The sequence below is a fragment of the Balaenoptera borealis genome (assembly GCF_965194805.1).
Source record: "Balaenoptera borealis genome assembly, chromosome: 3".
In the NCBI taxonomy this organism is placed as follows: Eukaryota; Metazoa; Chordata; class Mammalia; order Artiodactyla; family Balaenopteridae; genus Balaenoptera; species Balaenoptera borealis.
The window spans coordinates 178,231,177-178,243,550 of NC_138866.1; the positions used below are offsets into that span (position 1 = coordinate 178,231,177).

General features: G+C 41.2%; 1 protein-coding gene across 4 annotated transcripts in view; it reads left to right on the forward strand.

Annotated features, from left to right (window-relative positions):
• The first annotated feature begins 6,095 nt into the window (after nt 1-6,095).
• Nucleotides 6,096-12,374, forward strand: part of LOC309625687 (uncharacterized protein) — a 201,306-nt gene continuing 195,027 nt past the window's right edge. For all 4 annotated transcript variants that reach the window (XR_014242654.1, XR_014242655.1, XM_082385750.1 and 1 more), the window contains exon 1: nt 6,096-6,327. Coding sequence is in view for 2 of the 4 variants with exons in the window: in XM_082385750.1 (XP_082241876.1) it covers nt 6,109-6,327 (219 nt within the window). In the remaining 2 variants the exon portion in view is untranslated. The remainder of the gene's footprint in view (nt 6,328-12,374) is intronic.

Genomic DNA, 12,374 nt, shown 5'->3' on the forward strand with positions numbered 1-12,374 from the left:
GTCATGACTTCTGGGGTAAATTTAGGGATTAGTTGCTCTCTTTAGCTGACCCTAAACATTGGTCATTGGGGGATTAGAAACACCAGCACCCTGGAGTAGGCATCTGGAAAATTCTGAAACTGAAAATCACCATGAGTTTTATTTAGGTGGCTATCCCAAGTAAACCACCATGTCTGACCCCAACTAACAATGTTTATAATATGAGGTTAAAATAAGCGTTGAAGTACAGTGTGGTCAAACCAAGGGGACACCATCAAAACATGAGTGGCAATGACAAGTAAAGGAGAAGGGTGGGGACCAGCATCTCTCCTGTCACTCAGGCCAAAAACCAATGAGTCACTTTTTGATGATGGCCATTGTGACTGGTGTGAGGTGATACTTCATTGTAGTTTCGATTTGCATTTCTCTAATAATTAGTGATGTTGAGCATCTTTTCATGTGCTTTTTTAACCGTCTGTATGTCTTCTTTGGAGAAATGGCTATTTAGATCTTCTGCCCATTTTTGGATTGGGTTGTTTGTTTGTTTGATATTGAGCTGCATGAGCTGTTTTGAAATTTTGGAGATTAATCCTTTGTCAGTTGCTTCATTTGCAAATATTCTCTCCCATTCTGAGGGTAAAAGAACAAAATAACGCCATTTGCAGCAACAGGGACGGACCTAGAGGTTGTCATACTGAGTGAAGTATGTGAGACAGAGAAAGACAAATATCATATGCTATCGTTTATATGTGGAATCTAAAAAAGAAGGATACAAATGAACTTATCTACAAAACAGAAGTAGAGTTACAGATGTAGAAAATAAACTTATGGTTACCGGGGGGGAAGGAGGAGGGGAGGGACAAATTGGAAGATTGGGATTGACATATACACACTACTATATATAAAATACAACAGATAACTAACAAGGACCTACTGTATAGCACAGGGACCTCTACTCAATACTCTGTAATGACCTATATAGGAAAAGAAGCTAAAAAAGAGTGGGTATATGTATATGTATAACTGATTCACTTTGCTGTACACCTGAAATTAACACAACATTGTAAAGCAGCTATGACCCAACTAAAACAACAAACAAAAACCCAATGAGTTGCAGGGAGGGGAAACGAGAGTTAGTGTTTAATGGGTAGAGAGTTTCAGTTTTGCAAGATGAAGAGTTCCGTGGATGGATGGTGATGCTGGGAGCACAACGTGAATGTACTTCATGTCCATGATCTGTACACTTAAAAATGGTTAAGATGGTAAATTTTATGTTATGTGTATGTTTCCACAGTTTAAAAACTTATGAAAAAAAACTTATGAGTCACCTTTGATTCCTACATTCATTCTTTAATAAGATGAGCTAAACTGAAGAGAGACTGAGAGGATGGGACATGAGGTTCTGAAGTCAATGAATGTTGATGTAACACTTCTGACTCCCAGGCTGGTTGCTCGGAAGCAGAGATGTTTCTGAGTACCAGGGTTTTTCTCCACCAGGTGATGCTTCCAACACAGCTTCTGTCACCAGTTCCTCTCTACCAGCCCTAGGCATTCAAACCTCTGGCCCAGAGCTAGTAGCCCTACTTCTCTTCCCTTGTACCAGCTCTGAGTGAGAGGAGTAGGAAATAGAGGGGAAAGACATTCTGAAATCAAAAATAAGAGACAGGGCTTCCCTGGTGGCGCAGTGGTTGGGAGTCTGCCTGCCGATGCAGGGGACACGGGTTCGGGCCCTGGTCTGGGAGGATCCCGCGTGCCGCGGAGCAGCTGGGCCCATGAGCCACAATTGCTGAGCCTGCGCGTCTGGAGCCTGTGCTCCGCAGCAGGGGGGGCCGCGATGGTGGGAGGCCCGCGCACCGCGATGAAGAGTGGCCCCCGCTCGCCGCAACTGGAGAAAGCCCTCACACAGAAACGAAGACCCAACACAGTCATAAATAAATAAATAAATAAATAAAAGAACGTGAATTTCTTTAAAATAAATAAATAAATAAATAAGAGACAAACAATCCAGCATTAGTTTCCACAGAATCTTTTTTAGATTCCAACGACATGAGTTGGAGTGATTTCCATGCCTTTCTGGATAACAGGAAGACTCATTATGATTTTATAAAGACTCTGGTGCCTTATATGTTGGATATCATGCCCCTTGATGGTTTCACTGTGTAACAGAAACAAAAATAGGCAAGTGAGTGCTCTGGGAGCAGGGTTAAGGACTTTGGCCAGAAACAATTTCCCAAAATCTGTGTCAGTAGGTGATGTATAACACAAGATTCTCATCCTGGCAAGTCCAAAGCTAAAAATGTAAACAAAATAAACCAGAGTAACATCAGACCAGGAAACCAGTAAAAAAAACTTCCCATAGTTTATTTTTTGGAAGCTGCTTTCTAGAGAGGAGCTATGGGTTTCCATCTTGATACCTGTCGCTAACACCGGAAACTGCAGAGGCCTCAGGTGTTGGGAGTGGAAGAAACCTTTGCCTCTTCTTATGACCCACAGGGAAGCAGAACATGAAGGGGGGTGGGTGGACTTCAGGTAGATCTAGAGGCTGATCCTATGAGAGACATACCTTCATGACATTTCTGGCCATGAGGCCAGAAATGCTGTGACTTGAAAATGGCTAATCACCTTCAAAGGGAGGTTGAACTGGAACAGTATTTTAAGGACCTTAAGAAGGTCTGTGTGTGTGTGTTTTAATTGTTTACTCTTTTTTTTTGAACATACAGTAGGATTCTAGTACGTTTATTTCATCAGCACAAGAAACTTGGGAATATTCCATATTCAAATACATTGAAATAGAGATGTTTAGAGCCAAAAGCTATGTAAATCCCATTTTTTCTTGAAAATGAAGGTCTACATTCCTTTGACTGCAGCTTTCCTCAACTCCTGTCCCCCATGACTCCCAGAAGTATGAAATTGATAAATATCCATTAATTGATTACTCTTGGTCCAGCAATTCCACTCAGGAATTTGTCTTGTGAAAATAATCAGTCAAGACCAGTATTGCTGTGACAGCTTTTACATTGTTTTTACAGCTTGTACTAACAAAGAAAAAAATTGGCAGCAACTTAAATATTGTATTATTAAATCATTTATGATATTCTTATACAGTGGAATACTATGAAGCCATTAATAGGATGGCGGAAATCTATTCATTGATGTGAAAAGATACATGTAGCTTGGCAACATGTATCAATGCTTCAAACAAAGTATATAGACTTTAACCCTTCCTCTCAGGAATTTATCTTCAAACGACAATAATAAAACAAGTCTAGGATGTTCAGCAGAGCAATGTTTACAGTACAATGTTTACTGTTAAAAAATACTGCTGTAACATGAAGCTCTATTAATTGAGATTGGTTAAAAATATTATATCATGGAATATCATTCAGGCATTAAAATTATGTTGTAATTTATCTTTGTTACAAAGCAAGCTCACTATAATACGAAGTGGAAAAAATTTACAAAATGGTAATCATTGTATAATTCCATCTTAGTAAAAGTAAAACTATCTACAGAAAAAAGTGTGCATGTGTGCACACACACATCTCTAAATGTATAATAATAGTTATCTCTGGATGGTGGAGTTTTTAGCTATCTTTTATAATGTTTATTTTATTTTATTTTATTTATTTTTGGCTGCATTGGGTCTTTGTTGCTGTGCACAGGCTTCCTCTAGTTGTGGTGAGTGGGGGCTACTCTTCATTGTGGTGCGTGAGCTTCTCATTGTAGTGGCTTCTCTTGTTGCAGAGCCCAGGCTCTAGGTGTGTGGGCTTCAGTAGCTGTGGCTCAGGGGCTCAGTAGTTGTGGCTCAGGGGCTCAGTAGTTGTGGCACACGGGCTTAGTTGCTCCGCGGCATGTGGGATCTTCCCAGACCAGGGCTCGAACCCGTGTCCCTTGTATTAGCAGGCAGATTCTCAACCACTGTGCCACCAGGGAAGTCCCAGGGAATAATGTTATATACCCAGGGGATAATGTTTATTTTTCTAATAAACATTAATGTATTATTTTTATAGTAAGAAAATACAACAATACTATTTCCATGATTTTTTTAAAAGCACATAAAGACTAAGAATTCATCCTAAAGTGTTACTCAACCTTTTTTTTTTTTTTAAATGTTTTTATTATATTTTATTTTTAAATTTATTTTTGTCTGCGTTGGGTTTTTGTTGCTGCACGTGGGCTTTCTTCTAGTTACCGCGAGTGGGGGCTGCTCTTCATTGCGTTGTGCGGGCTTACTCATTGCAGTGGCTTCTCTTGTTGCGGAGCATGGGCTCTAGGCGCGCGGGCTTCCGTAGTTGTGGCGTGCAGGCTCAGTAGTTTTGGCTCACAGGCCTAGTCGCTCTGCGGCATGTGGGATCGTCCCGGACCAGGGCTTGAACCCGTGTCCCCTGCATTGGCAGGCGGACTCCCAACCACTGCACCACCAGGGAAGCCCACTCAACCTTTTTTTCATCACCATCCCTTAAGGAGCCTTTTAAAGACATATTTTCCAAATTACTCCTGCCATGAAATTTTAATGCCACAGATATATCATATATCTGTTTATGTACTGTATGTACATCTGCTTTATACATAAAAAGGGTATGATTTTTTTGATCCTCAAGAAGCAATCTACCTTGGGGCAATATTTTTCCTGTTAAGAATTAGGTTCTAAAAGGACACTAAGAGTGTGTGTACAGAAATTTACTTAGTCACCCTAAGTCATCCTAAACTTACCCAGCCTTCTAATTCATTTCTTCTTTTGCCTGATTTATTTTCTTCTTTTTCATCTACGTGTCATCCAGCACCTCAAAGTATTCTGTCCAAATTCTCTTCAGCCTCCAACTTTCCTGAGAGGCTGAGGGTTATAACGTGAGTCTGGTAGACTCATACATGCTGTCCAATCTTGCTCCCTGTCCTTCTTAATAGCTGTTATGCCCAATAACAGACCTAATACAAGTTCTGCATTCTAACCTCCATCTGGCCTGCTTTTCAAGGAGAGCTGAAATCCACAGGGCAGGCAGTCAGGAAGAGCAGGCTGGAACCCTCAGGCATAAGCTGAAGTTCTCTCCACAGGCAAACTTTCTTCTTCTTTAAAGAAGCCTCAGCTCTGTTCTCATGCCCTTTTACCTGAGTAAATCAGGCCCACCCAAAATATCAAGGATAACCTCCCTTACTTAAAGTCATCTGATTATGGATCTTAATCACATCCATAAAATACCTTCACAGCAACACCTAGATTCATATTTGAATAACTCAGACTGTAGCCTAAAAAGGCAACACATAAAATTATCACAGTCTATCCTTTGTCTTCTGGACACCCATATGCATCCCATTAAACCTTAAAGACAATAACAAGGTCATATTTCCACCCAAATCTTTACAACTATCCTGTATTCAACCGAAAATGAAACGGAGCAGGACTCTGTGGTCGTTCCTCCCCATGTCCTCCACCTGCCTTTTGTCTGTAGAAAAACTTTAGCCAAAGAATAAGTTTAATCAGAGAAGTGAGAAAATGCAGAAGCAAAGAAAAGGGGTCAAACAGGACAGAACAATAATAGTTTAGTCAGTAAGCGAAGTCAATGACCTTCAGTTCCTCCTTAAGGGCCATAGATAATATTGTGAGCTATATCCTGTGAGCTGTCTTATAGATACTAAAACCACCACCAGGTGGAAGAAGTTAACTACATGATGACCAGACTGTAGCCATGACATAAGCTGCCACAATTCTGAGAGCTGGTCTCAAAGAAATGGGAACAAACCAACCCTGGAACTGAAGACTAACTGTACTTAAAACAATCAAGATGACGCTGATCAGGCCACTGCAGGACCAATGTCAAGATGACGGTCAGAGCTGACCGTGCTGTTTCTGCACGTAGCCCCCTCCCTCCGTCTATAAAAGCTCTTGCCCACTGATGGTCAGTGGGGGAAAGTCAGCCTTTAGACACGAGTTCCCCCACCCCACCCCACCCTGCCAGGTTGCCAGCCTCTGAAATGAAGCAAACTTTTCTCTCCACCAACCTTGCCTCTTTATTGGCTTTAGCGCGGCAAGCAGCTGGACCCACTTTCGCTGACAGTTTTTGGCTCCCAACGCGAGGCTGCTGCACTCTCGCGATATCTGGCTTCTGGGGTCCTCCCAGCAGAGCTGCCGCCATGACGACGCGCCGGGGGGGCTGTGAGGAGGAGCCTGATTGCCCGTGGCTCACCGGCCCTGAGACGGGGATTTGGGGGGACGTTCCTAGCAGCTGCCGAAACCGTTTGTTTCGGGGATCCTCCCTGTTTCTCCCCTGCTTGGCACTGGCTGCCAACGTCCGCTTTTCCTTGGTGGAACGGAAACATGCATCTGGACGAGCCGACGAGCTCCAAGACCAGGTAGGTCCACCCGTGTGCACCTGGGCTAACTTCTCTTTCGAGCACGAAGTGCTATTTGGGCATTTTGCTAATTGGTTTTGATGTGTGTCTGATCTCGGGTGGCCTCAGCCTGCAGCGGCTTGAAGCAGAGTTTTGGTTCCTGGCCGGAGATTGAAGTCAGGCCGTGGCAGTGAGAGCGTTGAATCCTAGCCATGGGACCACCAGGCACCAGTGGCCAGTGACAAGGCCCTGGCCCGTCAGCTGTGTAGAAATGACTTTCCACGTAGAGACCGAAAGTAGTGAAACAAGTAGAATGTTTATTAGGAGGAAAAAGAGTATGCGTGCATAGACACGTGGGCGGGCTCAGAGAGAGAGTTGCGCCCTCGTGGTAGTTTATATGGGGCATTTCTTCCAGGTTTCTTTTGGCCAGTCATCTTGCTTTGCCTGGTTCTGAGTCCGTAGTTGGTATGTCTCAGGGTCCTCCCACGTGTTTGCACACATCTCTTAGCCAAGATAGCTTCTAGCGAAGAGGCCTGTGGGTAGTTGATATCACTTACTGTGAGATGATGCCCCCTCCCTTTTGAACTCTGAGGATCCCTTCTGCACAGGTATAGTTGGGAAGGTCTCCTTGACTTCGCGAATGAGGAATCTGTGGTCTTTGATCTCTCATCTGGACAGGACTCAGCTCCTCTTTCCTCCAGCTGCTCAGTCTGGGGCCCATCTGTCTCCTGCCTCACGTCTACCATTGAGGAGTGTTTGTGAGAACTGAGCGTCATTTGGGCATTTTTGCAATCGGTTCTGACGTGTGTCTACCGTCGAGGACCGTTTGTGTTGGGGAAGTGTTTGATTGGGACTCCATATTGGTCATCCTCTCCTCTGGTTTGTGACAGTTCTATCTTCTGGTGTGTGAATGTGTATTCCATTTGTGTGATTGGTATTCTGGTTGCCTTTTGTACAGTGAGAAATTCAGATTCAATTCATTACAAAGATTTTAACTATGAAACTATGACTTAAAAAAAAAAACATGATCTTTTTAAACACTGTGTGGCCACCAGTAGTATTCTTCAAACTCTAAAAAGATTGGTTAAGATGAAACTCCTTTGAAATTCCAAAACTGGTTTTTTTTTTTTTTTTTTTGCATATGCAGTTAGAGAAAGCTAGCTTGATACAATATTTTACTTTCTTCAGAATTCTGACCCTGCGAGAATAAAAATAAGCCTAGGAGAAATCTTGAAGTTAACTCTTACCATGTCCTTCAAATACAAACACAGCCCACTTTGCCTGAGACTTCAGCCTTGGGTTAATTACTAAAACTTCAAGCCAAGGGAAAAAAAGAGAAAAGAGGGTTTGGGTTTATTAAACACACATCTTGTACCACATAAAAGAGAAATTGGGCTATGAAAAAATATATATGTTTTTAGAGGTTATGGAATATGTTTTTAAGTTTGCCAATCAGAAAATGCTGGTATAACAGTTCAATTACTTGTTTCTTGGTTTTGTTAAGGTTTTCAAGGATTAAAAATGTAATATGTAAAAATGATGAGGGAGGCATTTCAGTGTGTAAAGCAAGTTGTATATGTGTTGTTGGTGAGAGGAAATATAAAAAGTGGAGATTTTTTGTTGAGGAAACAAAGGAGAATAATTTTGTCCTAGGGCTGGTTGCTTATGTATGGGAAAAGTAAGGGACAAATTAATGTGGATTCAGAAAGTGATAAAAGGTTCATGAAAAAGGGACTTTGAAAAAAGAATCTTGTACATTGTCAGAATTAAGATTAGATTGAGGGACTTCCCTGGTGGTCCAGTAGTTAAGACTTTGCCTTCCAATGCAAGGGGTGCAGGTTCAATCCCTGGTCAGGGAGCTAAGATCCCACATGCCTCATGGCCAAAAACTAATGGTGTTAAAGAACTGGGCTAATAGCAACAGGATGATGAGACACAGATATTAGAGAGGCCAGGTGGGAGGTATATAGCCATCAGGAGCCACGTGAGCATGAAGACCTTAGTAAGTGGTAAGATCAAAGGAGAGCCAGGGTGGCCTAGCTCCATGCTTGTTCTACACTGGAAAACCAATGGCCAGATGTGATGTGTGTGTCTTTCTCTGCAGACCAGGCTCTAAGAGTATTCCACCCCTGATACCAGAAGTAGGGGCTTGTTTCCACCAGTTCACCTCCAATATTAGAAACAAAGGCAGATGTAATTTTTGCCTTCTTCTCCTTCATTTTCATTCTTTTCTTCTAATAATATTGATAATAATAAAACAATGACAATTGCTTTATCTTGATTAGGAGATAAAATACAATAATTTTGAGAACTAAAACACTTTTGCAGCAGGTCAGCGATGCTCAGGAAAGTTGGGTTAAATTTCATTTTTTAACTCATAATATATACATATGTTTTAAAAACAGACATTTGTTCTCCTTTCCACATCTCCCAGGGAGAAATGATCACAAACAGAACTTTGCGAAATTCCCTGTGCATCTGTGGGAAGAGGGAGAGAGAGAGGGAAGATGGGGGAGGGGACTGAATTATCACAAAGCAGCTTCTTTCGGCCTTGCCAGGGAAAGCCACAAGAATTTGCCAGAAGACAATCTTCCTGAGGGACTAACTCACTGCTCACTGTTCGGTCATGCCCTGCAGTCTCCTTGTTCATGGTACAAACATTGTGTTCATATGTTCTCTGATGCGTATAGTTGTGAGTTATTCCTATGGATGGGGTTGAAGGACCCAATTAATCATACCGCTCTCTCCTCTGGGCTCTGAAATTAAGAACATGCACAAAAGAAGGATGGGGAATCAATGTGTGAACTTTACTCCTCTGCTTGCACCTGTGGCCAAGTGGGCTTCTTAGAAGCAGTTCCTTCCTTAAATTGAACAAACTCACTGCAGTCCATGACTGCAGGCTGCCCCCATGGGTGAGTCTACCTGAGTGTGTATTTTGATTGGAAGAGGCAGGATTGAAAAGCGACCAACGCAGCTTGTAGAAGAGCGCCGCCCAAGAAAGAGTCAAAGAGATGTGCCCTTTATGAGTAGCCATTTTTACTGAGTTCACCAGTCCTGAAGAAAATAGGGAATAATACCTCAGTCTCCCACTGCCTCACCGAACGTAGAGAAGAGCCAGTGAGAAGTGGAGAGCAAGCAACTTTCCTCACACTGTTTCCCCAGGAAGGTGGGAGTCTTGGTAAAATTCCCTATTTTATGGGCCAGCAGGAACTTTGGAAAAGGAAGAAAATGATTCTTTTACGGCATACAGGTGTTTCCGTATAAATTTTATCCATTTATTCATTCAACAGTTATTGAAGTTTTACTGGGTGCAAGTGATCCAAACACAAATAAGACGAAACACAGTACATCTGTTCACCATTTTGTAATGTAATATCCCACCTCATCCAGCCATTAACTCTCAATTCTCTGCAACCCCAAATGCTAAGCCTATTTGATCTTTTAAAAGGTGGAGGAAATGCCTACCTGGAAGCGTGCCCATTACTATGTTACCAGAAAAAGCATTTTACTAATTTGTGTAAGACACGAAGTGGCTGATTTCATAAATATGGTACCGTGGGAATCTTCAGTTTCAGAAAGAATCTCTACAGAAGGAAAGGGAAGGAGACCTACTAACAAGGGAAACGTTAAAGTTGATGGGACAGTGGGAGAAAAAGAAGTAAAAACTAGTAAAAACTTATTACCAGGAGGAAGTAGTGGTAGTTCCCCCTACTAGGAAAAACATCAGGCTGGACTCTTGCTGGAAGTGACCTCTATTGTCTCCAAATATTAATCCCTCTTTTAGCACAGTAAAATCATTGATGTGTATAGTGATTATTCTAACACCAAGAAAAGGCTAACTTATTTAGAGTATTTTTGTCTTCTAAGGGAGTATATAATGTTTTAAGACATTTTATAGGAAAACTATTAAAAAAAATAGAAACAACTTTTAGTTTTATGGAATATATGCTCATCTAAAGTTATTTCCTGACTGGGCTGAAAAATTAAATGTTATAGTACATGGATCACTTGCATGTAGTAAAACTTCAATAAGTGTTGAATGAATGAATAGATAAAATTTATAATGGAAACACTTGTATGCCATAGAAGAATCATTTTCTTTCTTTTCCAAAGTGGCACAACTCTGAAGTCATAAAGGAAAAGTTTAATCAATTTTATTATATAAATATTAATATATCTGCATGACTAAAATTCCAGGTAGACCTGGTTCCTACACCTTTACCAGCACTGAGGCCTGAACATTTCAACTATGTAAAAATGCTTAGAAAGGAATAGAAATATAAAAATAAGATCACATGGCTACCTCTTGATAGTATGGGTAATTTTTTGTTTGTTTATATTATATTTACACTCAGAAAAATTTCTGAAATGATACCATTAATGGGGAAATAAAATTTTTACTTCCTTCCTGGATAGGTTTGATTGGCATATGCTTTAAAAAAAAGTTTTCACAGCTAACCGTTTTCACAATCTTGAAGGTGATCTGGGAGCAAAAAAAAAAAAAAGGGGGCTATTGGACATGGCCCCATAATTAGGCCCATTCTTTCTGATAGCCTATTTCTTTTTTTTTTTTTTTAAAGAGTGGTTTTTAATTTTATTTATTTATTTATGGCTGTGTTGGGTCTTCGTTTCTGTGCGAGGGCTTTCTCTAGTTGCGGCGAGCGGGGGCCCGGTGCGCGGGCCTCTCACTGTTGCAGCCTCTCTTGTTGCGGAGCACAGGCTCCAGATGCGCAGGCTCAGTAATTGTGGCTCACGGGCCTGGTTGCTCCGCGGCATGTGGGATCTTCCCAGACCAGGGCTCGAACCCGTGTCCCCTGCATTGGCAGGCAGATTCTCAACCACTGCGCCACCAGGGAAGCCCTGATAGCCTATTTCTGTAGCACTAAAAGAGTGAGCTGAACTATGATGTTCATGAAATTTATTTAAACTAACACAGTGTTTGGAAGGTATACAAATATTCCACTAAAACTAATACTGATATAAAAGCAAAATAGATAGCTTTTCTTTACGATACTTGCTGTTTGAGGGAAGTTAATCTTGAAGTCAATTCTTGGGAACAATGTTTACTTGCTAGTAATCAAAGAAATGCAAAGTAAGAAACAATGTGATACCTTCATTTGCTTATCAACTTGTCATTAATTTAAAATAAAGGTAATCCTTCTGCTTTTGGGACTTCTGTGAATGGGCCCTCTCATCCTCTGATCACAGGAATATAAACTGGGTCTACTTTCGAAAAATAATTTGACATTACAATCACTTTTTATACCTTAGAATTCTATCTCTATAAAAAAAATTATATAGCAAGGTCTTAAAAGACTACCCACCAAAATGTTAGTAGTAACCATCTCTGAGTAGTGGGAGGAAATATACTTTAATATTCTTTTCATTTAAAAAAATTATTTCCATAGCAAAACACTGAAATCAACCCAGGTGCCCATCAACAGGAGAATGAATGAATAAACTGTAGAATAGCCACGGAACAGACTCTCATAAGGTAGCCAAAATGAACTACTACAGTGACATGTAACAGTATGGCTGAATTTTAGTTATATTGTATTAAATGAAAAATTAAGTTAAAAAAGATTGTGTTTAGCATGAATCCCTTTTTTACATTTAACAACCTTAAAAACATTAGGAAATATATATGTGTATTAGGGCTCTCCAGAGAACCAGGACCAGTAGGATGTTTATATATACAGGAGGCGATTTCTTATAAGGAATTGGGTCCTGTGGTTATGAAGTCTGGTAAGTCCAAAACCTGCATGGTGGGCTGCAGGCTGGAGACCCAGGAGAGTCGATATTCCAGTCTGAGTCTGAAGATGGTCTGCTGAAGAACTCCCCCTTGCTTGGGGAGGCCGGTTTTTTTGTTCTATCCAGACCTTCTGCTGAATTGGACGAGGCCCACTCACATTGTGGGGGGCAATCTGCTTCACTCAGAGTCCATCAATGTAAATGTTAATCTCATCCCAAAACATCCTCAAAGAAACACCCAGGATAATGTTTGAACAAATAGCTAATCGCCCTGTGGCCCAGCCAAATTGATACATAAAGTTAACCATCACAATGTG